We start from the raw sequence: 27,126 nt of genomic DNA, 5'->3' as shown, positions 1-27,126 counted from the left end.
GATTTTTTCATTAAAACGTAGATGAATTGTCGTTTTAACATTACCCGCGTAAGGTCCCTCCCACTGATAAACATGATATTGTGAATCATCCATATTTTATTTCTCAAGAGTTTCTAAAACATGTTTTTCACACGTGTGACGTGGGCTTTTTACTATAGGCCCAGGCTTCAGGAATCGGTCTTCAGGTTGGAGGAGGAGTATAGGGAGCTTTGAGAATTAATCAAATTCATGTATGAGAAGCCTATAAGAGTCTTACTAATCATGATGACTAAATTACATTAGCATTTCTCACATACATTTCTCACATTGTTAATGATTGATGCTTTTTGGTCCTCTGTAGCCTATTGTGTTATAGCGTAATTATTCTCCCACCCTGTAAAATAAAAATCCCTAGTCACTTCTTTACAAAGAATATTCATTTATTCAGTCTTCACAGTTGGCATAGGCTACTCATAGAAAAAATTAAAATCATATCCTTTATCAGGAAGTCATTTCTATTTTACATCTGCTACAGTCAAACAGAGGCAGGTCTAAACATTATACATTAAAAGCAGAGGTTGACGTGTTCCCTTAGATCTTCAGCTGCTGTGTTCTTCAGCTTTACTGCACCATCATGAAGACTCATCCACACGTTCTGGCGTTCCTACGATCCCACGTTCTCCACAACGAGCCGAGGTTCCAACAGGGAGTCCCACCGCTCGGTCAGCTGCACAACAGACAGACATCACATCAGACGGCATAGCAGAGACACAGCGCTTCAGCACACAACGCACACAAGGGAGCTGTGTGGCGCACAAAACACCAACCGCTTTCAACGCACAACAATTAGAGGGGGATCATCCTGGAGCCCCGTTTGTATGATAGGGGGAGAAGGGTTACACTCGGCAGACGACTGACAAAAGAGAAGGCTTTAGCTCAACTGCAACAGTGACGGGCAGAGCAAATGTCCCACTGAATGCTGAACTGGCAGAATACACAGCTCTGTAAGTTCCAAATGCCTGAACACTGAACTCTTACCACTGTAAACACAGGCCTAAATGAATGACTAAATGGACCGGAATAGGACGAAACCAACCTCTACTAATGGTACATTTGGTCCACTTTTAGAATACTCAGCCATCACAATCACTCCATGAACATGTTAAGAGACCAGAATATTCATCAGAAATAGAGACTCTGAGGAAGAATCCATGCATACCTGGGATCCTTGGGTTACGGCATACTCCACCACCTCAGAACCGTCAGCGTTCTCATACACCAGGTCAAACTTACCCGGCTCTGTAGGAACTAAACAAACAGACTTGTTAGAGAGGCTGCAAACTGGCCCAACTGAATTAATAGCACTGGCCACAGTATATGGCACTTCCAAGCAGTCTTTAGTTGGGCAAGTCTGTACCTTTAGGCCTGGACAGTAGTTGCAGCTCTACCATGTTGGTGAGGACATTGAATCCAGTAATCTTTCCTTCCTGATGGAGAGAGGAGGGAAATGAGAGCAGGAAGAGAGAGTGGATAACAGAGACAGCCATAACATGGCAGCCAGATCAACAGCTACTACTGCATGACTTTAGCCTATTCTATTCTATTATATTCTATTCTTTAGCCTGGCTAGTGCCTACCACTTCTCAATGATGTGGTCTGGCAACCAAACGTTCATTTTCTCGTATTTGAAAAATGCCCAGATCCGTTCATTGGGCGCCACGGATGTCTATCAAATGTGTCTGTGCATAGCTCATCATCGTCTTGCTTTCCCCCCTGTTCTGTGATTGGTCCCCTATCTCAGGCAAAAAATTAGGGCGATAGTTTCCAGGCCTTAGCAGCGTGAATCAGAGCATGGGAACACCCAGGCTAGTATGACTTAAGAATGCTTCTGAATGAATATGAATTTTAAAAAGAAAAATACATGTTTAAAACATGTAATGTTTCTTACATAAATCAATTCAATCAGTCAGAAACTCAGAGCATCTCATAGAAACAGGGAATTGATGAAAGTAGTATGTTTGCTAAATCATCATACTGATTTATTCAAAAGTAGCTCCCCAGTATTATGTAGATTTGACGACGAAGATGTCAAACTATTTACATAAGTCTGCACTGGCTGAATAGCTATGAGGGAAAAAATCGAATCCTCCAACGTCAGCCTTCAATGGGCTGTGATGGGTAAATATTTTGAAACTCAGTGCAGCTTACCTTGTAATCTGACACCTCAGGAGTGTAATTCTCAGTCAGCTCCAGAAGCTGTATGAAATGAAAGCAGTGCATTAGCCAGAGATAGTATGCCTGGGACATACAACCAAGCATCACAACACAACACTAAACACAACACAACACAACACAACACAACACAACACAACACAACACAACACAACACAACACAACACAACACAACACAACACAGTTAAGGATTATTCAATTATACTACAAATGCAATGATTGATGTGATGTGATATTTTTACAAATAATTCAGACTGAAGATACCCTTTAATGACATGCACTCCTGAGAGAGATAAACAATGGCAACTTCACACAAACAAGTTCAAGAATACCGCACGCACATCCAAAAGTGATCAAAACTGGGTGCTGGACAGACAAGCAGAAGATGTCTGAAAGGCTTGGGCTGGCCCGAAACATTACACATAGTGATAATGTGATATACCATTAAAAAAACGCTAAGTAGCATATTCTGGCGTGCGGACTTATAGTACTTTCCTAACTTCACACAAATAGCTTAAGGAAAAGCCAGGGGGTCGAAACTTCGCATAAAAATAAAAATAAATGGTATGCGGATCACTCTCTCTTTTAACTTTTGGAATGATACTTTTCTGATCCAGCACCCATCCATAATTGTGGAACAGGGATGTGCGTGGTCACGCGTCTACTATAACTTCACACAAAGAGGCATAATATGGTGCAGAAGAGCGTGGACTGTGGCCAGGGACTCATAAGAGCATGTTTACACAGACACAAGCTTAAGTTTGGACCTGAAATAGCTCCACAGCTACTGTACCTTAAAGACGATCTTCTGCCCGACAGGTGGGGGTGCAGCCAATAGTGGGAGCACATTATAGTCCCGTGGAGGAACCGGTTCAGGCGGATTCTGGAGGGGGGGGGGGGGGGGGTTAGGTTTTTAAATAATGTTAAGGTTGACATATTCTCCAGCTTCTCTTTAATAGTGGCAGAAACAAAATGGTAGCAAAACTGAGTGTGCACATGCAGATAGATAAATAAGTGCACACTACACTGTTGTGTAGCTTTCTGCACTTTGGTAAAATTCAGATTAAACTGATTGAAGTCATGTGAAAGTAGACACCAGTCACAAATCTAAACAAAACTCGGTGCTTCTCAAAATGCACAGACCAACAATTAACTAGGGAGGACGGAATGTTATTGTTGCATTGCAGAGTTGTATAAAGTATGACTGACCTGCAGGATCAAACTAGTGTTGGTCAGCGAATCATTAAACCTTCTGTCTCTTGTGCGGTCGTCGTCGCTGTTGTCGTACCGGAAGCCTTTGCTCCATGGCGTTCCATTCCCTCGTCCGCTGCCTCTTCCTCCACCCCGGCTGGAGGACCCCCTCCGTGCGGCGAACCTTCCCTCCCCGCGCCCCGCGCCTCTTCCTGGGCTCCTGGCGTCCGTCCGGCCCCTGCCTGCCCCTACTAGAGGACTGGAGGACACCACCCCTGCTACATGCAGGCCCATGCCGTTCAGCACCGGCTTCCTAATGACCAGCTCAATCTCCTCTTCGCTGCTGTCCGAGTCGGAGGCCCTCAGGTGTGATTTGGCCGCCGGTGCGGATGCTGGCTTTGCCGCCAGGGCACCTGAGGCAGCTGGGGCAGATAACGGGGTTTTTGGAGTGCATGGGGCAGAGGGTTTTCTGACAGGAGGCCTCTCTGAACTAGAGGAGGAATCAGAGTATGACGAGGTCTCAGCTTTTTTAGCCGGAGGCTTCTTCAAGCTGCCTCCTGCAGCAGCAGCAGCAGAAGCAGAAGCTGAAGCTTTGGGGTTGGAAGAGGGAGCAGGTGGGGGTATCCGGACAGGGGTCCGCTTGGGAGGAGGCCTCTCAGCACTGCTGGAGGAATCAGAATCGGAGGAAGAGTTCTGAGCCTGCTTTTTAGGTGGGGGTTTGGTCTTTGTGTTCACGGCGGCATTTGCAGGACTAGGTTTGGGCTTAGCGGGAAGGGATTTAGCAGGAGTTGGCTTTTTAGGGGGCTGCAACTCCGAGCTGGAGTTTGAGTCTGACGATGACGAGCTGTCCTTTCGTTTGGTCACTGCATTTGAGCCAGACTTACTGACAGGAGTTGCCCCGCTGCTTACTTTGCCCTGAGGTTTAGGATGCTGAGCGGGTCTTTTTGGTGGCTCTTCATCACTGCTATCACTGGAGTCGGAGGAAGATTCCTGTGGTTTCCTGGCAGCGGGTTTACCATTAAGAGCAGGAGCGGAAGGCTGTTGTTTTTTAGTGGATTTGACTGGCTGAGGTTTAGCCACTGGGGCAGCAGGGGTCAGTTTGACCGTTTCTGCCTGCTCCTCTTTCCTCTTCTTTTTTTTACTTTTCTTCTTTTTCTTGCCATTCTCAGTCACAGCCAGCTGAGCTCCCTGACTTTCCTCTGTTTCCTTTCTCTTTTTCAAAGCGCTAGTCTGGTCATCATTCACCTCCTGTTCTTCGGGATCCCTCCCTCTTTTCTTGCCTTTACTCGATTTGGATGTTTCTGACTCTGTAGCCGTCACGTGTGATCGACTCTCAGCTTTCACCCTGGCAATCAAAAACACATGTTTAGATAGTTCCAATGGCCCATGTGAGGCTAATGATTTCCATGCAACAGTAAATAAGCAACAGTCCGATAAAACAACAACTGACTGCAAGTTTGCATCAAGTATGATTGATTCAAAGATCTACGCGAAATCGGAGGACGTTACCTGATACTGTCATTATCCCGCACGACGTAGATGCTCTCTAAAGGTGGGAGGTAGCAATCTTCAATGAACAGGTCTAAGCCAGTCTTGCGACTGTAGTCAAACTTTTCCCTAATAACGCTGATCAAATCTGCAACAACCCTACATTTGTTAAGATCAATAAGCAACCAACACATACGACAGGTGGATACGGCGGGGGAAGGATAATCAAAATACAGCCTCACTCGAACCACATTGAGGCTAGAGGCGGCCATTGCTGTTAGAAGATGCGCTGTGACAAAGTTTCATTGTGGTTATAATAGTTGCTACTGCCGTCTGTCGGCATGGAAGTTAACACATGGTAAGAAATGATTCGCTAGAGATTCGCTTCCTTAGTTTGGTCAGCTGACGGTAAAGTCATATGACCACAGCCTATATGTTTTCCCCGTCTGCGAAGCTTACAGTTAGTTGTAGGCACAGTTTTAACGGGACAATGGAGCGTCCAACAACTGGCACCGTGGTTATTCTGCTGCTTGTCTTCGTATGCACTGGCGGCGGTAAATATATGATTTCCCAGATGTTTCCGTGTCTGTTCTTCCCCTTTAGTTCTACTTTACGGCTTTGTACAACAAGCTAAACTCACCGGTGGTGTTTGTGCGGTTTAGTCAGTGTACCATATTGCAATCAAAGTGGGTAGAGAAATTACGCAGTTAAATTAATCAGTAAATGTTTACTTGAATGTCTAGATTTTACAAAATGAAATCGAAAGTAACTATGTTGTGTGTTTTGCCAACTCAACGTTCTGTGAAGCTGTGATTTGAGAACTGTGATGATGCAGTATTGGGCAACAGTATTAACTTGCTTGCATACTTTACCAGGTTTGGCGGGGCCTGTATCCAAAGGCAAAGAGTCTTGGGGTTATGTGGATGTCCGGGAAGGGGCACACATGTTCTGGTGGCTCTACTACGCCAATAATCCTGCCACCAGCTACACAGATTTGCCGCTTGTGATGTGGCTCCAGGTGGGCTTCCCTCCCTTTATACAGGTTACAAGCTTGAAGCTTGGATTGTTAATTAAGATCAAGCTGAACCGTTTTTTATTAGATGTTGACATATGCCTGTACCACTATTCAAAAGTGTTGGCCTCTTCTCAAAAAAAAATTGTATTGAAATAGTATTGTATTGAAATAGTCTCTGATTAGACTAATTGTGCCCTTTTTTTTTACCTTGCTTTTACTATTAGAATCCTGTTTTTTGAAATTTCAGGAAATATGAGTGTATCATGTAGCCTGATATGTCCATAAGATTAGTATATTATTATAAGTAATACATTTTTTAAAAACTTACTTTCAGGGTGGGCCTGGGGCATCTAGCACTGGTTTTGGTAACTTTGAAGAGATTGGACCACTTGACCGTGAGCTGGATGAGAGAGATACTACTTGGGTAAATATTTCAGATTTATACTCCTTCAGCCTCCATCACATGTACATGTATGTCTGATTAATGATTCTGGTTCTTAAATGGCAAAATAAACTTATCATCAGATAGAATAGATAGATGACCATCAGTCAATAAATTCTTTGCAAAATTATTAATAACTGCTAGGGCAAGACATTTTATATAATCAGCTTAAGTTTACCCCTCAGTTAACCCATACTTCCATTCTTTCCAACCTGTGAACCTGTGTTTGTTGTGCTCAGATCCAAGCAGCAAGTGTGCTGTTTGTGGATAACCCCGTGGGTACAGGTTTCAGTTACACGGACACCCCAGATGCCTTAACCAAGGATGTAGCTAACGTGGCATCTGACATGCTGGTTCTGCTGAAAGAGTTCTTCTCCCAAAAGGACGAATTTCAGGTAGTCTGCAGTGGCCAACTCTGGGTGTGCTATTAAACGGTAAATAAAAAAAATGCTAGTGTTATTAGTTATTAATTGCTGTCCATTTTTCTTCTATCCACAGAACATTCCCTTTTACATATTTTCTGAGTCTTATGGTGGAAAAATGGCCGCAGCCATTTCACTGGAGCTTACCAAGGTAATGAGGCCACACATGCTGTGCTAATTGGGTCAGATTATACCCCAATAGGTCCATGTGGTTGTTTGAATGTAACTAATAGAGGAACAAGTTGTCTGTGTTGGTGTTTGGGGTTACTTCCTCTTTCTGTTGTCTCATGATCCTTTTTTTCCATACCAATTATAAGTTGTGGTTTTTTTTTTTTTTTTTTTTTTTTTTAAATCTTCTGTGTCTCTTCCATGGCAATGTACAGGCTATTTCTACAGGAGATGTTAAGTGCAACTTTGCTGGAGTAGCCTTGGGAGACTCCTGGATCTCGCCTTTAGGTTAGTGGCTAAACTGCTATCATTCTACCAGAGCATTCTTTTACCTCCGAAATGTTATGACATTATGTTAAACTTGCACCTATGAGCATTCAGGCAGCAGTTCTAGATAAGGCCTCATTGCTTGTGTTTTGTTTCATTTTCCTGAAGAAAGGCTTGCCCTTGCAGAAATGTCAGTGGTACAGGTCAAAGTCAGAGACTCAGTCAGCGTGGACATGTTCCACCTGACTGCAGGATCATGTGCGGTTGTAAGGTGCAGTCGTAAAAAAAATGCTATGCTAAGCAGATGTTTATTTTTTCCTTTTTACTGTTTTCCTCTGCAGATTCAGTCTTGACGTGGGGACCGTATCTCTACAGCACCGTAAGTAGGATGTCTGTCTCGATCACTGTCACTGTGTCTCTGTGGCGGCTAGAGTCAGAATTTGCATGAATGACGGTTTCCTCTTTGCTTGGAAACTTGACTACCCATGCCAGCCTAGAGTAGAGTCTGTAGTTGTTACGAGGAAGTATAGACCATGTTCCCAATGAGACTGGAGCAGTAAGCCTAATGGGATGTTCCAGAGACAGGGCCTGGCTATTGTAAGACCTATGTGAAGATGATCAATTGATCACTGCCTGCACTGTACAATGTTCCCATACCCTCGTATAGGGCTTTAAAAAAAAAAAAAAAACAGATATTTAGATTTATATATGATTTGTGATCTGTAACTTAGTCAAGCTTCAGCTCAATATTCCAACATTTACTTTAAGTTGGGCCACTGCTGATTGAGCCTAGTGCATCAGAAGCACAGCACTCCTGTTAGGTGAGCTTTATTGCCACACAAGGAGGAAGACATGAATATAAAAATAATATGTAACGGGGTTATTTCATATGACGAGATTAACCATTGGGACAAAGTTGCGAGGTCCGCGATTAATTGCAGCTTTTGCGATTATCTAATTGCATTAGTTCAAATTGCGATCAAATTCAATTAAAAAAATAAATTACTTGTGTAGCCCTATGTTGAAGCATTAGTGTGTTTGTGTGTTCTGGCTTGTAGTCTCTGCTGGACGATGCTGGCCTGACGGAGGTGGGCAATGCGGCGGAGGCGGTGAAGAGAGCTGTTACCAATGAGGAGTGGGTGAAGGCCACAGAGCTCTGGTCCATATTGGAGAACATCGTGGAGCAGGTTGGCCTAAACAGATGGTTTTGATCATTGCCTGGCAGAATGAACAGTGATTTATTGACTCTTGTATTCACAAGTATTTCATACATTTTTGATGACATTTCCCTTAAGCAATATTTAATTGGAATGCATACATTATACATTAAATATCGTATAACATATGGTGGTGATTCCTACCACGTTTATTAAAGCCAAGCTCAATTTTTGGTGAACTCCTGGATCTGTTTCCTGTTTTGCAGAACACAAATGGGGTCAACTTTTACAACATCCTCGGTCAAGAAGAAGATGATGATGACTCTAAATCCTCCCTGAAGTCCACCCTGAAAGAGGACTATCTTGGTGAGTTCAGAACTCCTTATTAATGTCCATGCTAAAAGGCACAATTCCCACCACTCAATAGGGTTATGTGCCATTTTTAAATGTAGTATTTAAGTATGTATTTTTAAGTATGCAGTAGTAAGCATTCTTTTTTATGCATTTATTTATGAATATACTACCTCTGTGATGTCTGGCACTTGTCAACGACTGCACTTTAATTTCACTGTATCTGTTATATTGACAAACTAGAAAAGCACTCGGAGAGCACAGACCTCCGCCTGTACTGTTCTTCCGTGGTTGTCATACTTTTGAACCTAAACTATTCAGATCGCCACCATGTGGCCATACCATGCCATTACACCACTTAGCGAAAAACACAGACCCCTCCAGAATCCTGACGGTGATACGGGTCACACTCAAAATGTAATCCTTTCTTCCTTGGGTCATTTCTGACCTTCCATCGAAATCCATCCATTACTTTGAGTTATCTTGCTAACAGACAGACAAACAAACAAACCCAGATCAAAACATAACCTCCTTGGCAGAGGTAATGAAGATATTCTTAATGTGAACGAGAGTGTGGTGACCCAGGGCTGGCCGTAGTGACTCGTGTATTCTCTGCTTCTCCCCTACAGCTGTCCTGGCTAAGCGTCACATTCGGCCCCTGCACGACGAATCGCTCGGCGAGCTGATGAACGGCAAAATCAGGAAGAAGCTTGGCGTCATCCCACGCAATGTCACCTGGGGAGGTAGGTAGACCGAGCTACTTTATCACCATCATCAAGCAGCTTTTAAGAAAGAGAGAAGCAAACTGTGTGTGGAATGGATGGGTTACGGTTAAAAACGAAAATCTCCAGAACACCATGTAAAGATAATGGATTGTACACTATATATTTTTTAATTATTTTTTTAAACGCACAGGTCAGGCAGAGGCTGTCTTTTCCAGCATGTCTGGAGACTTCATGAAGCCTGTGATTGATATTGTTGATGAGCTCTTGGAGGCCGGGGTCAACGTCACAGTCTACAACGGGCAGCTGGACCTTATTGTGGATACCATTGGTGAGTGCTTTTGGACCGTGAATCTTTGAAGAGATGAGTGTCCGTGTAATAATCTATAAAAGTATCTCCATTTAGTGAACCATATTGTGATGAGGTTGCTGTCAAGCATCATGGCAAAATGCCACTACAAACATCTAAAGCTGTAATATTTTTACAGTGGTAAATGTAATATGCTATATTGGTCGGGTTTATTTTATAGGCACTTCACTGTGGAGCTGACTGACTTGTGTGCTTGCTCTCAGGTCAGGAGAACTGGGTGAAGTCTCTGAAGTGGCCGGGGATCCAGAACTTCACTCAGATGAAGTGGACCGCCATGGATGAGCCGGACTCCCCTGGGGTCACTGGAGCTTTCTTCAAGACCCACAAGAACTTTGCATTCTACTGGATCCTCAAAGCAGGACACATGGTGAGTGGGTTACTTAAGTCCCTAGCAGTATTCGGCACTTTTGACATTATTTAAAGGCATGGATTATTTAAAGCTGTAAATTGTAAGTTGTTTGCTTAGCAGATCCTTTTCTTAATCCAGATGATTCTACTCAATGTCTATATTAGGGATGTAAAACGAGTGTGATTTTTCAAATGGCAGTATTCGATTCTTACGACTCTTTTTCCTGGTTTCTATCAGATCCCGTCAGATCAGGGGCCCATGGCCTTGCGTATGATGCAGATGATTACCCAGCAGGAGTAAAAGGGACCGCGTCCGATGGTCCAACAGGGTTGGCCTCGCTACTTTTCCAGACAATCAGCACTATCACACCAAAATCACAGACTCCTTCTCAGCTCTTTACTTCCCAAGTCTCCAAAGTCCTGTATTGTACTGTATAGTCTGTTTGATTTGTTTTCTCCATGTGGATTACTCTGTAAATCTATGGGCATAAGAACAAATAAATGGTTGGGATTTGTTTTTTTTAAACCTGGGTGTTTAAGATTTGGTGGTTCTCACCGAGGTCTATCGTGGATGATCGTAGTTTGCAGCTAGTGTTCTGAGAGATTTGTCACACACTAGTATTGAGTAGGATAGGATTGGTATCCATTACGATTGATTGGGGTTGTTGATTAAGGCAATCAATCCTGGTCAGTAATGGCTAAATAAATGGCCCCAGTGGCACAACATGACTAGTGTAGCAAAACATTTCTGCATTGATGTTGGCCTCAGGCACAGGATATGAAGTGCATTATGTTTATTGTTTAAAAACCGCAGACATTTCTCTTCAAGCAGATATCACTATCCTGGTATAACCAAACTCCAAATCCTCTTTGGGTTGGCTAATTACAACAAAAACTGAGCTGGGTGAACTGGGCAGGAAGAGCTAGGTTAACATATCAAAGTCAGTGGTGGGATTGCTCCACACACGGTACATAGCATTGCTAAAAAAAAAAAGTTAAACCGGTCTCAACAGTAAAAGGCAAGTTTAAAAAATAAAAGAAAAGAAAAAAAAACTTGCACAAAAGGAAAGGCCAAAACAAGGGCATTCCTTATAGTGCATCTATCATTACAGTATACCCTGGGTTTCTTCATATTAGAGGGCTTCAGGATGGATTAAGTGTGTGTGTCTGTATTCACACATTGCATATTACATTAAGGTAAATATCAAAAGCATTATTAATCACAATAACCCTTTGCGTCTCATGATTAGAGTAAAAGCACCCATCAGCCATGACATCAACATGTCTGTGTAAACTCAAGTAACCAACAGTAATGAAACATGTTTGACTGAAATCCAATGGACCCAGGCTATGCTGGGAGTCTACAGTGAGCTTAACAGCAGAGCTACACCAGGCATGTAACTGAAGCGTTCCGTTCGCAACGCATCATTTATTTTATTTTTTTTCTGAGGACTGGTACATTTTTTCAAAATATACGCGCTGCTGTCACGTCTGGTATAGCAGCTTCCATTGATTATAGTGGAAGCTAATTGTTTCAACAGACACGACGCGAACGGAACACCCGTACCTGGCTGGTGTAGCCCTATAAGACTCGAGTTTGAAATCAGATGAAATCACACCACTGTAGAGTTCACTACAGTAATGCAAACATGACGCCAGTGAAGCAAACTAATATCGTCCAGAGAGGAAAGAAATTTTGGACGGAAGAACAGTATGCGTGTGTGAAAAGTATGTATTCAAGGATCTACCATATTTTAAGTATTTCTGTGTCCGTCTCAATGTGTGTCCATGTTACTGTGACTGTTTGTGTATATGTCAGTATATATGTAAGTAAGTATGAGTAAGAAAAGGTGTGTAGATGTGTGAGTGCAATGATGATACATAAAAAGCAAGATAAGGCCTTTGTATGCAAGGAAGATAAGAATTAAAACGTGGTGTTTGTGTGTGTGTATGTGTCTGTGGGTGTGTGTATACAGTACATCTGTGAGGAAGAGAGAGCGTGTATTTTAAAAAGAAAGAGAGTGTGTGTGTGTCTATGCATGTCCCTCGGTGTAGCTGAGCGCACGTCTCCCCCAGTGGGACTCTGGGACGCTGAAACCCTCCCGGGTCACGGGCTCCACCACCAGCTCGATGAGCGCGGGGGCTTCCGGCACCACCAGGTCCACCACGCGGTACAGGCCCGAGTAGGAGCGGCCCACCGCCACCAGGGGGCCGGACTGCACCCGGGGGTCCGGCCCACGCAGCCGGCGCCAGTGGACGCGGAAGCAGCGCACCAGCTGGCTCGGGTAGTTCCACTGCAGGGTGGCGTTGAGGTGGACCTTCGTGTCGTGTTTGACGATGACGGTGGAGGAGTCGCTGCCGGGGTCGCTCACGCCGCGCTGCCACACGACGTCGGAGATGCAGATGTTCTGCATAGAGGGCGGGGACACCAGGAGACTCTCCGCGTCCAGCACCTAGTCAGCGCAGAAGGGGGTTGAGGGCAGAGCAATGTGTGAGAGGTGCAAATACTGAGGCAGCACGTAGCCATAGATGCAACCCAACCAGGAGAGACCAAAATAATCCAGGCATCCAGCACATTGCAGACGGTGATAATAAGGACTAACGATATGTTTCACTGGCTATTTACAACATTTCATCTAAAGAAATAAGTAAGTATGGATATCAAGGGTTTGCCTCAAGGACACAATCAATTCATGAGCACGTCATACTCATGTTTAAACAATAATATATAAACTATAACAGCAGTAAAGACGCAAGCAACAAAGTGAAGATGTACTCCACATAAAACAAGCTATGCATTCGTTTGTAAATAACAACGTACTGGGTACCAATTCAGGTCAAAAGGGTCAGGTTCCTAACCGTAACAACGTTAGGTTACACTTTACTTGAAGGTATCTATAAGAGTGACATGACACTGTCGTGAATATGTTATATTATAAACAACTCAAACGTTAATGACATAACGCTTTTGTCATTAAGCATCATACGTTTTTTGTCATGATAAGTTAAGGTTAGGCTTAGGCTTAGAGTTCATGTGTCATGACAGTGTCATGTCACCCTTATGTAGATACCTTCAAGTAGGCTAAAGTGTAACCCAACATTGTGTAATGCAATACAGTGTTCCAGAAGCACATCAGCAATATCAGAGACTCCACTACTGTTAAGTCAGTATGGCCTGAGGGCATTATTTTAAGGTAAAAAAAAAAACCTACATTGCGTTGCTTTAAAAATGTCATAAAGGAGTTAGAATTGTTTGTTGCAAATATAAAACATCCCTAAATGTGAGCACATTGTGGTAAAATAGCTGGCTCACCATAATCTCTCCCACTCTGCAGGAAAAGGTTTTGTCCTTCGGAGGCCCGTCACGTGTGATGTTCACACAGATGTCCCGTAACGCACAGCCACTCAGTTCTAACTGGAAGCACCTGCAGACAGCCAGGATGTCACCGGTGTGTGTATGCACCATCACAACATATATATCTGAATCAGTGTATGGATCAAATTTAGTGTGTGTGTGTGTGTGTGTGTGTGTGTGTGTGTGTGTGTGTGTGTGTGTGTGTGTGTGTGTGTGTGTGTGTGTGTGTGTGTGTGTGTGTGTGTGTGTGTGTGTGTGTGTGTGTGTACGTACCGTTTAGTCCACCCATCAGGCCTCCACACCCCACAGCTCTGAATAAACTGCTTCACCAGGTCATGGTCCTCAGGCAGAGCATCAGGTACCATGCTACTGGCTGAACACATGCGTACGCACACACACACACACACACACACACACACAGGGACACACAGGGACACACAGACACAATTTTTGGCCTATACACAAATGAAGACAAAACCACATTGTGTGCACACTCACACACATGCATTGCACAAGCCACTAAAAATGCACGCAACCATCATAAGACGCACAGAAGTACACATATATATTTGACGCAAACAGGAACATAAACAACATAATCCCCTTCGCTCATTCCTGTCCTGTTCACTTCAGAGTTGAATTTAGATCCTCTGTAATGCAGTGAACGCCTCAAACCCATTTCCAGTAGTTCAAACATATGCCTGTAAAGCCTATGCAACGCTTATTTACTGACACTTTTATCATAAGTGACTTGCACATGTCAATTATTACAAGGGCCAGTTTGCCCCATAGAGAAATATGAAAGCATTATACAGTCAGTAGTCTCCCCCAGAGCAACTCAGTGTTGCCTTGGTCAACAGTAGCAGCCAGGAATTGAACCGACAACATCTCTGGCTATTGTATGCTAGCTCAACTCCTTAGCTACAATGTTACCACCACCCCAATGGCTACACAGTTCAGAAAGGAGGCTCACCACGGTAGGTTATCTACCACCAGTGGGAAGCATCAGCATAAGAGCACTGAGAACTCTGAGGCTTAGAGGAAATATTATATCACGCTGTGACCAAATTAGTCACACTGACAAAGAACACAAATAAACCTGTGGAGGGCTTGTGACACTATGAGACACAGTCGTGTGTGTGTGTGTGTGTGTGTGTGTGTGTGTGTGTGTGTGTGTGTGTGTGCACACCAAATGACTCTTCTTTGTGTGCATGTCCATGTGAGAAAAGGGATTTGCAACGCTTAGCCGAGTGTGTTTCTGTTTCACTTAGTAATGTGCTATCGTAAGACTGCACCTATGTGTGTGTGTGTGTGTGTGTGTGTGTGTGTGTGTGTGTGTGTGTGTGCTTGCACACTCTCTCTGACTCACTCGATATGTCCTCGGTGTTAGTGTGTGAGCAGAGTGCGGCATCTGCCATCTTCAGCTCCAAGGAGACGGACACACCAGCAGACGGCCGGTACACAAAGGACACAAACGTCCTGGTGGCCAGAGGCACGTGCAGAGAGAATATCCTGACCACGGGCAAGAGGAAAACAACATGAGTCTATACACATACACACATATAAAACACACACACACACACACACACACACACATATATACACTCCTTTCACATACACCCACACACGCTCCTCTCACACTAACAAAAGGCAAAGACAAACACACACATGCATACACACACACACACACACACACTCTCCTCTCACAAACACACAAAGAAAAGGTAAAGACACACACACACACACACACACACACACACACTCTCCTCTCACAAACACACAAAGAAAAGGTAAAGACACACACACAGACGCAGACGCACACGCAGATGCAGACGCACACGCACACGCACACGCACACGCACACGCACACGCACACACAGACACACAGACACACAGACACACAGACACACAGACACACAGACACACAGACACACACACACAAAGACACACAGACACACAGACACACAGACACACACACACACACTCTTCGAGCAGGGGTAATTACTGTTTCTGTTCCAGCATGACCAAAGCAAACATGACCCATTCATCATCACCACCCGTGGAAAACCAGCAAACACCAGTCACATCTCGAAACAAGACATCCCATGCCTGCTGAGCTGGGTAAATAAATCTGATGGAGAATCTGTGCACTATGACAAGGACACTCTGCACCAGGGGAAAAACTAACAAATGGCAAATGGCCGCTCTTTGTTCTTTGACTGTGCCTACTGATATAAACACCTAGGGCCTGAGCTTCAACCTTTAAACATTTTTCCATCAACCTGCAGGCACAATTAAACATTATCTAGTGCTGGCAGCAAACAGTTGGTCTACACTTCAGATAAAGTCTCAATTCCATCTTCCATTGGGGTTTAGTCTATACAGTATACGGCAATACAGGGGAGACAATAGTTTCTCTATCCATTGTATCAGAATCAGTGATGATCTCCAGATAATCCCACCGTCCAGACACACACATCCATAAACGTGCACACAAACTCAGTACATCTTCACAACATCCCTCGTTCATCCTTCTTTTCATCACGTCAAAGTGACATTTCCAGAAGCACTCTCTCACACACACACACCTTGCACAGATTTTAGACAGGCCTTCGGGAATGATGCCCTCTATGAGAAGCGAGCTGCCTCCGTTCCAGGCTTCTTCAGGGCAGCTTCGGGTCCTCACCCAGCCGTCGCCCTCCACCTGCTCCTTGTAGTAGAAGGGCTGCAGCTCCTGGGCGCTCAGATTGAACCAGTTCTTCTGGGACTCTAGCTGAGAGGGAACAGACATGGATGGCTTGGCCTTGAATGAATGCATCAATTAAACCTTTATTGCCCTGAGGGGAATTTGTCTTGCACTCAATAGAGCCACATTGAACATCTAAACACAGACAACAATAAATAACAATAAATAATAAAAGACACGTCAAACATCTAACAACATTGAGGACGTAGAGGATACAGAACATTAATAATAACAACAACAAGATCAACACAGCAATGATAGTGATATGCAGTGATCAGTCCAGTAGCTAAGATGCATAAATAAGATGCTTACATTGGCTTTATACAACACTTGTACAGCGAGGCCACACTGATCAAATGTTTATCAATGAGGGAGCTGCTTTGGCTTTATCTGCTTAAATATCTGCTTAAATAAACAAGTGTTCAAATATTTGTTGTAATATTAAAAGTGGGTATACTCATGACAGCTTTACTCAAGCTGATAAAGCTTCCATACTATGGCACAACTACAGTAGATTAAAAGACAAGCGATATGTCTATTAACCAAACATTTATTGAAATATGGCTATATTGTGGTTTGCCTCCTGTCTCTTGTGATACTGATTTGAAGTCGTGTCGCGCAGCCCTCTTACACACCTGTCCATTCCTGTAGAAGCTCTTGCCGAAGCCCTGACAGAAGGTGGAGACGAAGGGGAGAAGGGCGGTGGGACGGTGGAAGTACAGCAGATCAGTGAGTAATCCCCAGAACCTACCAAAGCACAGAACAGAACATTTCTAAAGGGTCTAATCAGAGGAGAACTTCACTATAGCTCTCTTCAAGTCTAGGACTATGCTTAATCCATGGGCCAGGAACCAAGAGTTGCATCAACATGCAAAAACAATATGCAAATATTTATTTGTAGTTGTGTGTTTAATAGTAGGCACCTGGTTTGGCTAGTATCTTGGAGTTTGTTTTGCTGGCATATGGTTATGTGAGATCGCCTATGATGAAAACACCTTTCTTGGTCCAAGATGGACCATGCCAAGAATTTAAACGGAAAGCATTCAATGCACAACATCAGTAATTAAGTCGCTAAAAGACACACAATAAGGTATTGTTAGCCAGTTCATTTTTCGAGCCTTTAGCCTTATTTCTATAGAACAGTGAAGAGTGACAGGGAGAGAGAGATGGAGTGGGATCAGGAAATGACCACAGGTCGGATTTTAACCCGGATGTAGAACAGACACTGCAGCCGCTTGCGCCATAGCTTCCACACAAATTCGCATTCTAGCAAGCTTCTATCAGGGCCAACACTGTTGGTGGGGGTGTTTGCAAGGTATTTATGTGTCTCTTAGGTGGCAAGCTTGCTAGTTTTCAATCAAAATGTCTTATATTACTGTTGCTTTAAAGCTAAATGTCCAGACCATTAAGTCAGGAAAAGATAAGGAAAGCTGTCCATTCCTTCCGCCCTCCCTCCCTCCCAGCAGTGGTCAGCCCATCATGTGTGGTCATACTGAAACCTGGCTTGCACTTCAGTAAGCCTTTGGGGAACACATTAAGGGGGCGTTTCTACATATTTCCTTCAAAATAATGGCATCCTCATGGTCAGTTTAAAACAGGACAGACTCACTTGTCCTGGTTTTGGCGGAACTCTGCTTTCTCATGACATTCGTAGACCCATCCAGGAGCGAAAATGGCGGTAGAGAAGCCATGTTTGCGAAGAAGACTCAGGGCCTAAAGAGAAGATCAAAACAGAGAGCAGAATAAGACAGCAGGAGGACTTTACACTATTCATTTGATTCGAAGCGACGCAACATAAACAACAGTTTAGTAACAACATGTACATTCCGCTCCATTTCATTTCTCTTCATTCTCCGTCTGGTATAGCTTGATTCAACTTTGTTTACTCGAGCAAGCGCAATCAGCGAACAGAGGGCGTTCCCAAGAGCGGTTACATTTAAGTTTCAAGCCTATCATTATCTTTGTGTCCCCCGTGGTTATCATACGTCATTACCAAATGTTACTGATTGAACTCCAATGAATTCAAACTTCAGACAAGCGTCCACAAACCAGGAAATAAACGTTTGCCAATGGATCTAGGCCAGACTGTCTGCGAAGAAGAGTCTGGTCTCCAGGCTAACATTCAGTGCCATTGTACACAATATAATTACATTTTTAAAATTAAATTAATTAAAAATCAATGGAAACTATTCATGCAGTTAACACTATAACACTGGCCTCTGTCATCACGAGATTCCTCACCTTATTGGTCTCAAACTTGCCTCCCACCACGTCGCCTCGCGCAAACACGTCCACCCCGACAAATATGTCAACCTGACGATTCTGAGCAGCAGACAGGGTATTCATGTGCTCCAGACTCTGCTCCGTCCAGTTGTAGTTTGTGAAAAAGCCGTCACAAGCCTCAAAAAACACTCTGAAATGAAGGATGATGGGAAATATCAAAATCAGTGTCTGGTACAAAGACAGAGACCATGTAGGTGGGAGTCACTGCCTGACAATCAGCGGGTCCAGGTTTGATTCCTGAACCCGCTGTTGTGGAAAAAACCTTCACTTTGGGGAAAAACTTCCACTAAAAGAGTCATATCACATGTCACATATCATATGTGTCCACATCACACATCATTCCGATTCAGATCAATTCCTTCTATGGAGGTATATTTTGGACTACGCTAGTATGCAAGTTTTTCAGACTTAGAAGCTCAAACTGACCAGACCAGATTGCACTCTAATCATAACAATGACCATAATAATCCTCCTCTTCCTCATGATCATCATTCTCCTGAACTTGCCTGTTGTCATCGTTGAGCTCGTTCTGCCACTTGAGCGAGCCATCCTTTAGCACGCTGTCATACCAGATCACCACACTGCCAGGGACTCGCTCATGCATCTGGTCCGTGAGGTACCGCAAGAACAGAGACATGTTCTTCACTGCTGTTGCCTAGGAAACCACACAGAACCTGACATAAACCCGTCAAAGGGACTGGCTTTTTACAGGGACAACGAGAGGTTCTGGTTTGATTCATGAAATATACAATTATGAATGTAGTACTTAAAGTTTCCATACCATACTATGGCATGGTATAACATGACATGACACCCAGGCTTTGCCTATATTTAACTTGAAGCACTCCCAGCATCATACAAGGCAAAAACCACATCCCCATTACACTTTCCCATAACACTAATGACTTGCTGATGCGTACACCTATGTTGGCATCCTCACACAAGTGCACCACACTTACACTTAGACCATTTTCTATGTTGACAAGCCAGCCGTCAAAGCCATGGTAGTGTGAGATCTGGACAAGTTTGTCAGCCACTGCCCGATATGCCTCCTCATTCGCCAGAAATTTCTCACACATCTCAGCGCCATCAGTCCACTCAGTGATGAAGGTCCCTGAAAGGAAGCCAGGAAAATACGACTCATGCCAGGTCCATAAATTTAGGATTAAATTAGGAACACATCTAAGCTCTGCTGATTTGAAAAGTATTGACCTATTTCAGCAGCCAACCAGTAGATGGCAGTGCAGTATTACTGCTCATTCAAAGTGGACTATGTTACAGAAAGCTGTTTCAGCCAGCACATTTATTTCCAATGGAGCGTTAGCAACAATATCGTTTTATTCTACTCTTTTCGTGTTCACTCCAACACTAGACATCTTGTTTATGCCAAACAGTGCAACTCTTTATTCAACTTTGACACACGCATAAATCTAGCATTTTAACATGCTTATTCACCTGGTGCAACACCCAACAGGTGTACTTAAACAATGCAGGTGATGGTCAATCGTAAATGTTTGTGCTGGATGAAAAGCCTTCCAGGAAATGTGTGGCAATTGTCTAGGCGACTTAAATATTCTAAGCACTTTCAGAAGTCAGAAGAAAAAACAGACACAGACAACAAACCATACAAAAAGGACAGGAGGAGAACAAGCAGTCTGACCCCACCACAAAACCACATGAAGCTTTAGACCACATCCATATAAGGAGATTCCTTCGCATCACTACTGAACAAGCTACACCACCATCACTTGCTCCCACCAAATCTAACCAATCCCACAGAAGACCTAATTACACTTAATGGTAGTGTTTGAACGGGCCTAATCACCACAGACTTTTCTATTTCTAACAGAAGACACACGTGGGTGAGAATGGTCAGACATTTCACACAGAGAGACTGGAGAGACTGACCGAGAGAGAGGACTCCATGCTTGTGTGCCGCGTTGGTCCAGCAGGCCGGGGGTATGGTCACCATTTGATGGGTGAAGTAGTTGAAGATGTCAATGAGGCTCCAGTGATAGAAGGCATACGGCGCCTCCACTTCCGTACCTTGAATGAACCTCAGAGAAAAGCACACGTTTGAGAACATGAGACACAATGGCAGCTCAATTAAATACAAAAAATGCTAACGAAAGCAATGAACACACATCCATTTCAGATCAAATACACTTCATACCTCCTAGTGGGGTACGAATTGTCATGAAATAATGGTCCCGTAGGATTTTTTTGCTAAAATTGATTTTTTTGTTTTATTTGCTTGATTTGGGGTCCTACTGTTGAAAAATGACGGGGTGCAAATTTTCTGACCCCGTTTTGCCCCTCCTCTGGGGGGCGCTTTCTCACCTTGGCCAGGATACTGACTGCAATCACACATCTACTAATAATGATCACATTTTCACAATCTTGGTGTCAATTTAGGGGGTATTGAGGATGCTGAGTCCATTTATGATAGTTTCATTGTGATCAGAAGTTGTTATTACTCATTTTTACATAACATTGCAGTAATAAAGGCAAATCCAATGGGGCAAAGTCGCCAAACAGTAAGTGAGCTCATATCTTGGGAACGCTTTGATGTATGTTAACGAAACTTGGTCACATGGCAACTGACCCCCTCCCAAGGGTACACAACAAATTTGGTGTAATTTGGCCACTGGGGGGCGCTATAATTAGCGAACCTGCGTTTAGGGGTTACAGTATATCATGATGACGTTGGTTAGCAAAATTCCAATGGCTAGTCATACTTTTCATACTCATATTGATGATCATTGCACATTTTACCCACTCATTATAAACAATTGCCCATTTTGGATTTTCCTGAAAGAGAAACTAGATCATCAGCAGTCACAACTTTGTTTGGCCCCCTCATTGCTGCTTACCAATTTTTGTCAAAGATAACTATTTCAACACAAGATATGTCTTTTAATTTTGTCTGATGACACAAAGCTGAGAATCACATTGCTAAGATACAGACAGAAGATACAAGAAGACAAAATTATCAAATGATGCCATTTGTAATGGATCCCTTTTAACCCTATGAGCCCTATTGACCAAGTGCGTCAAAAAACGCTCCCATTCTTCTCTGTCACATTGCTCCGCAATTATTAGTTGCAGCGAGATGAGGCCTTTATTACACGAAAGAGCAGAGCTGGGGCTTTCCAACGAGACTAAACACTTGTCATTAAATTAAATCAAAGTATATCATATTTATAGTCTATACTGCTCTCTGCGTTCACCCGCACATCCATTACTCTCGCTTGAATTACTCACGAACCCGGGATCGCACAGACATGCATGCATATCAGATGAAAGAGGAGAAACAGAGCTTTCCATTGATACCAAATACATCGATCCTTCTGTGTTATAAAAATAGACAGTGACAAACAAATAATAATGTCATATACACTAATCCAGCGAAACACGGAAGTAACACAACGCCGCCATTACTGCGTGCCTGGCTGCTAAGAAATTAGCCCGTTGGTTCCATAGGCGGCTGTTGCAGAGGTTAGCTGTCATTAATACACGTCTTAATACTTTAGGGTGTTAATAAATTACCTTCATTGGTAAGTTTTGGTACAGTCTGACATCATTGATCCAATGTTCCCTTTCACCTGACATTTTCATTCATGAGCGGGACCTCTTGTTAGACATTCTCTGACAGGATGCTTTCATTGAAAAGCACAGGCAAGTGTCACTCGTCACACTCGCAGGCACGCAGTAATGGCGATATTCAAGATGGCAGCGCCCATAATGTTCGCGCTGGATTAGTTTATAGCTTAGGCTACCATTAATCTCGTTTGATTTACTCTTGAACCAAAGATCAGAAAGCTATGGCACACATGTCAGATGAAAGAGGAGACACAGAGCTATCCACAGATACCATACAACCTTCTAGGTCATGAAAGAGACGAAGTGACAGCAAAATAATAACTTCATTTAGCTCCACTTACCCCATGTTTTTGTGTGTTTTTTGTGGCATAATAGCTTATGTTCATAATCCAACATTATCATGTGTTTCTCTATGGCAAGGCACATTCATAATCCCGTTTTGAGATCCTAGCAAATTCCTGTATGTTATCCAATTCAAGACTCATATTGCATCCAAATTTGTTTGACAAATAAACACTTTTTTGCCTTTACTTTGTTCATTGCGATGCAGTAAAAAGTTATTATAGAGAATCATCATGTGTGCACATCATGTGTGCCACACAAACAAGTCAGGTTAGATCAGCTCGTGTCACAAATATGGAGCACAAAAAGTGTGAAGTCATTTCTCATCACTAAATCAAAATTGACATTTATTTCTGTAAGGCACACACCACATATTTCTGTAAATTGCTCAGCTCCAAAGTATCCCTCCACCATGGTTCTTGTATTATGTAGCATGTGTGAATGGCACTTACAATGACCAGGATAAATGCTTCTAACTAAAGGTATGGAAATGCCCTTAAAACAGCCTAGGGCTCATAGGGTTTCTCCTATCCTTTGGATTTGAAGAACCACCTTATTTAGAGAGCTAGAATTTTACATGTGATTTTTCCTCTCTCATCTCTCGGTTTAGATTTTCTTGCTCCAAATTTCAAATTGAAATCGAGACTTTCATATAACACACACTCTTCAGTTTACTGATAGTGAAACATTTCTGGGGTATTTTGTGTCATACTGCTTGTCACACTTAAGTTGTTTACAAGAAAAAGATAATTTTCTCATTTCATCCGATATTGATTTTCATACATTTTTACATAACGATTTTTAGCTGCCATCCATTACAAATGGCATCATTTGATAATTTTGTCTTCTTGTATCTTCTGTCTGTATCTTAGCAATGTGATTCTCAGCTTTGTGTCATTAGATAGAATTAAAAGACATATCTTGTGTTGAAATAGTTATCTTTGACAAAAATTGGCAAGCAGCAATGAGGGGGCCAAACAAAGTTGTGACTGCTGATGATCTAGTTTCTCTTTCAGGAAAATCCAAAATGGGCAATTGTTTATAATGAGTGGGTAAAATTTGCAATGATCATCAATATGAGTATGAAGAGTATGACTAGCCATTGGATTTTTTTTGCTAACCCAACATCATCATGATATACTGTAACCTCTAAACGCAGGTTCGCTAATTATAGCGCCCCCCAGTGGCCAAATTACACCAAATTTGTTGTGTACCCTTGGGAGGGGGTCAGTTGTCATGTGACCAAGTTTCGTTAACATACATCAAAGCATTCCCAAGATATGAGCTCACTTACTGTTTGCCGACTTTGCCCCATTGGATTTGCCTTTATTACTGCAATGTTATGACAAAATGAGTCATAACAACTTCTGATCACAATGAAACGGTCATAAATGGACTCAGCATCCTCAATAACCCCTAAATTGACACCAAGATTGTGAAAATGTGATCATTATTAGTAGATGTATGATTGCAGTCAGTATCCTGGCCAAGGTGAGAAAGCGCCCCCCAGAGGAGGGGCAAAACGGGGTCAGAAAATTTGCACCCCGTCATTTTTCAACAGTAGGACCCCAAATAAAGCAAATAAAATGAAAAAATCAATTTTAGCAAAAAAATCCTACGGAATTACAATTCGTACCCCACTATCCTGTTTGCATAATTATAATCTTAAATACAATCGCAAATGAGTGGGAACAACCAGTGGTGTAGTCTAGTTAGCTGTAGTGGATATATTGTGATGAAGTAGTTAGCTGTAGTGGGAATACTATGATCAACCAAATATTAATATGTTTTCTTGCCTATTTTAAGTGGGTATACTGCATAGTCCTATGTATCATGTAGACTACACCACTGAGTACAACTAATAATACATGATTAAGCTTCTTGTGTAGTCTGGTTTTCACCATACTAAGCTCAATCTTTTAAGATTGAACATTAGTGGCCCCGGCAGTGGCGCAACTGGCTGGGGCACCTGCACCGTACGCTGGCGACCCGGGTTCGATTCCCGCCCCGTGGTCCTTTCCAGATCCCACCCCGACTCTCTCTCCCACTCACTTCCTGTCGTTCTCTCTACTGTCCTGTCCAAATAAAGGCATAAAAAGCCCAAAAAATAATCTAAAAAAAAAAAAAAAGATTGAACATTAGTCTCTGGGGAGGCTGCGCTTTGTTTCTACTGCACTTTGCGTTACTCAAGTTTCGTTATCGTCACGTTACCGGCCAATAGCGTGCCAGGACTAGAGTATGGCCATTTCTGATTGGAGCCAAAGGTTCTGGCAGTAAACAGAGGAGAGAGATCTGCTGGTTTCCAGCCTGAGCTGCCAGGCAAAATTCCAATTCCCCGGAAGTTCAGGCAGGGTTCACTCAGCCTACTTCTTGTGTATTCTAGGCAGGAAATTGCTGGGCTCTGCATTTCCTACGATAAGAAATGTTGCAATCAGCATTGAGACTACACCACTCTGCGTAACTAAAGTCCAAGAATGGGCAAACAGAAGCCTCAACAGAGGCACATCTTGTGGAGAGTGTGAGTGAATGTGTGCTCTTCACCCGGGATGCATACCTGTCCTCCAGGTAGCCTCCCATCATGTCGTGACACACCAGCGTGCGTCGCTGATTGCTTGCGTATGCCGGTTGTCTGCTGGCTCGTGGGACGGACGCCACGTTGAAGGGACTCGCCTCGCTGAGTTTCCATGCTAGCAGCTCTTCCAGGTTCTTCAGTCCAGAACTGAGTGGCTCTGTAGTGTCCGGGTCGAAGTGTTTCACTGAAATGTGGGGAAATAACCAAACCAGTCAGACAACTCATTTTAAAGCCCTTAAAGCCCTGCTCATTTTCAGTATTAAGGGGGGGGGGGAGGGGGGGGGTACTTTTTTTCTCATACTGTACATCTCTTTAAATCGGTCTCAGACACTCTAAGAGCAGGACTTTATTCCATATTCCATAGTAACTAGTGAACTGAGAGAGAATCCCGCCACCTGCCTTATTCCTATGGCCATTGTAACTTTACAGACCCAATATAGCCTAATACGCGGACATCAGCTATCATACACACCATAGAAAAAAGAAAGAAATGGGAAGCATGCCCCTTTACAACTGCAGCTATGTCTTCATACATTACACTGAACAAAGTAGGAAGTAGTAGGCTCAGTGTAAGTTGGTACTTTAAGCATACAGATCTGCCTACGTGGGTGTAGATAACAAATGTTGTTATAAGGATTGTAAAGTCACATACCTGACAAAGATGAGGGACCGTATTTAATGATTTCATGTTGCACACTTCGCAGGTCAACGGGTTCGTCCAGGCAAGACTCTGAACTTGAATATGGAAACAACAATTATCGGTCAGCATTAAACGCATGATCTACAGTCCGAAACACTTTACTTTACGCTGGATAGTTTTATGTGCAAAATTACCAAAGCTCCTCCCATTTTTAAAATGTATGACTCGGTAAAGAAAGAAAGCCATCGAAAGAAAAGTCGCACGTCTGCAATTACCTTGCATCCGTTTTAGGCTGCTTATGTATCTCAGAACCATCATCTCTTTTTCTTTTCCTCAAAGACACATCGTCCTTTGTGCTGGCCATCCCGTCCATTTCAGAGAAATGTCTAGCCTACTGAAACGGTCGAATAAAACATAAGTTGTAAAGACAGACTTCTAGGCGCTCATGTCAAACATCACACGAAGCCATGCTTCCGGGTCTCCCCTAATTGGTCGAATGAAAGGCTACGTTGGGTGTTCTTAACCAATCGAGGAGTAAGTTTGTTTATCTCCAGATAATGCTAGGAGTTTCTTGGCAGCCAGAGGGAGACAAAGTGCGATATTATGGGGGGAAAAGGGTGGAGGGTGTATTTCTGCCCACGGAAACCTAATTGAAAAGATAATGTTGGGATTTGGGAAGAACTCCATGGAATTCAACCTGTGGGAGAACTATTCAACTCTACTTCCTCCCTTCTTTGTGGACTTCCTCATATTCAGTCTTCCAAATAAATGTTTGGCCTTGGCTACCAACAGATAAAAAAAAAAAAAAAAAGCAGAAGAGAACACCGTCAGCTGGAAAGATAGTGAAATTAGCTGAACTGCAAAGTACACAGCAGCACAACAGTTAAGAAGTATCTAGCGGATAAAAGGAGCAAAAACAGAATGCTGAGGGACAATATGCAAATGAATGAAACACCCCCAATAGTTTTGCCGACACTGACCCTCGGCATGCTTAGCAAGAATCCTATCCTCCCATCCACTTGATTAATTGGGACAACAAGCTGTTAATTTGTCTCCCCACTAAACCACCCCCACCCCTACCCCAACCACCCTGAGGCCCACTTGCCGGACATGAATGTGTCCATTCAAACCTCACCCAGACCTATAGAGCTGTATGAGACCGGTATTTCTACCACACTGCAGTTCAACATGGTCTCGGTAGGACTCCTAAGCTATGTACAGGCAGAATTACATTACATTACGTTACATTATGGAAGTAGCCTAAAGCCGATCACAGAGATATGGCATGATATGATACAGCTGCATTATAATACATTGATTTTTATTGGTGGCTCTTAAGAATGAAGAAGAACTAAACTGTGCATATGTCACACAAGTTGTCTGTGTATGTGCTCCTTTTGGCTATACAAATATAATAGGCAAGATCATCATGA

At 43.1% G+C, this 27,126-nt stretch overlaps 3 protein-coding genes across 3 annotated transcripts; 1 reads left to right on the top strand and 2 right to left on the bottom strand.

The window, feature by feature from the left end:
- Nucleotides 1-398: 398 nt before the first annotated feature.
- On the bottom strand, nucleotides 399-5,182 carry coil (coilin p80). The gene is made up of 7 exons (XM_062532746.1): nucleotides 4,912-5,182; nucleotides 3,421-4,747; nucleotides 3,005-3,094; nucleotides 2,188-2,235; nucleotides 1,397-1,466; nucleotides 1,199-1,287; nucleotides 399-706 (listed from the first exon to the last, which is right to left on the bottom strand). The coding sequence occupies exons 1-7, from the start codon at nucleotides 5,160-5,162 to the stop codon at nucleotides 644-646; spliced, it is 1,938 nt and encodes a 645-aa protein (XP_062388730.1). The 5' UTR covers nucleotides 5,163-5,182; the 3' UTR covers nucleotides 399-643.
- A 105-nt stretch (nucleotides 5,183-5,287) lies between these two features.
- scpep1 (serine carboxypeptidase 1) lies at nucleotides 5,288-10,678 on the top strand. The gene is made up of 13 exons (XM_062532745.1): nucleotides 5,288-5,444; nucleotides 5,766-5,908; nucleotides 6,240-6,329; nucleotides 6,587-6,742; nucleotides 6,846-6,920; nucleotides 7,153-7,225; nucleotides 7,546-7,583; nucleotides 8,263-8,391; nucleotides 8,628-8,727; nucleotides 9,342-9,455; nucleotides 9,628-9,765; nucleotides 10,008-10,171; nucleotides 10,391-10,678. The coding sequence occupies exons 1-13, from the start codon at nucleotides 5,309-5,311 to the stop codon at nucleotides 10,451-10,453; spliced, it is 1,419 nt and encodes a 472-aa protein (XP_062388729.1). The 5' UTR covers nucleotides 5,288-5,308; the 3' UTR covers nucleotides 10,454-10,678.
- A 116-nt stretch (nucleotides 10,679-10,794) lies between these two features.
- Nucleotides 10,795-26,154, bottom strand: engase (endo-beta-N-acetylglucosaminidase). The gene is made up of 14 exons (XM_062532744.1): nucleotides 25,969-26,154; nucleotides 25,706-25,788; nucleotides 25,036-25,237; nucleotides 20,445-20,593; nucleotides 19,496-19,650; nucleotides 19,043-19,191; nucleotides 18,495-18,666; nucleotides 17,863-17,966; nucleotides 16,889-17,000; nucleotides 16,096-16,280; nucleotides 14,877-15,019; nucleotides 13,781-13,880; nucleotides 13,466-13,577; nucleotides 10,795-12,605 (listed from the first exon to the last, which is right to left on the bottom strand). Exons 1-14 carry the CDS (start codon nucleotides 26,064-26,066, stop codon nucleotides 12,186-12,188), a joined length of 2,184 nt encoding a protein of 727 aa, XP_062388728.1. The 5' UTR covers nucleotides 26,067-26,154; the 3' UTR covers nucleotides 10,795-12,185.
- Between the last annotated feature and the right edge of the window lie 972 nt (nucleotides 26,155-27,126).

This window comes from Sardina pilchardus, chromosome 3 (assembly GCF_963854185.1).
Source record: "Sardina pilchardus chromosome 3, fSarPil1.1, whole genome shotgun sequence".
Lineage (NCBI taxonomy): Eukaryota > Metazoa > Chordata > Actinopteri > Clupeiformes > Clupeidae > Sardina > Sardina pilchardus.
This window is presented reverse-complemented; position numbering and strand designations above follow the sequence as displayed.

Bases quoted from the DNA above. Each gene is read 5' to 3' on its own strand.
- coil (XM_062532746.1), bottom strand. From the start codon at position 5,162: ATGGCCGCCTCTAGCCTCAATGTGGTTCGAGTGAGGCTGTATTTTGAT. The intron at 2,236-3,004 runs GTACAGTAGCTG...CATTTCATACAG, and splicing joins GGCAGAAGATCGTCTTTAAG to CTTCTGGAGCTGACTGAGAA. The intron at 1,288-1,396 runs GTACAGACTTGC...CTGTTTGTTTAG, and splicing joins ACTACTGTCCAGGCCTAAAG to TTCCTACAGAGCCGGGTAAG.
- scpep1 (XM_062532745.1), top strand. From the start codon at position 5,309: ATGACCACAGCCTATATGTTTTCCCCGTCTGCGAAGCTTACAGTTAGT. The intron at 5,909-6,239 runs GTGGGCTTCCCT...ACTTACTTTCAG, and splicing joins CGCTTGTGATGTGGCTCCAG to GGTGGGCCTGGGGCATCTAG. The intron at 6,921-7,152 runs GTAATGAGGCCA...GGCAATGTACAG, and splicing joins TTTCACTGGAGCTTACCAAG to GCTATTTCTACAGGAGATGT.
- engase (XM_062532744.1), bottom strand. From the start codon at position 26,066: ATGGACGGGATGGCCAGCACAAAGGACGATGTGTCTTTGAGGAAAAGA. The intron at 25,789-25,968 runs GTAATTGCAGAC...TCCATATTCAAG, and splicing joins CAGCCTAAAACGGATGCAAG to TTCAGAGTCTTGCCTGGACG. The intron at 17,001-17,862 runs GTGAGTCTGTCC...GTGCTTTGGTAG, and splicing joins TTCCGCCAAAACCAGGACAA to GTTCTGGGGATTACTCACTG.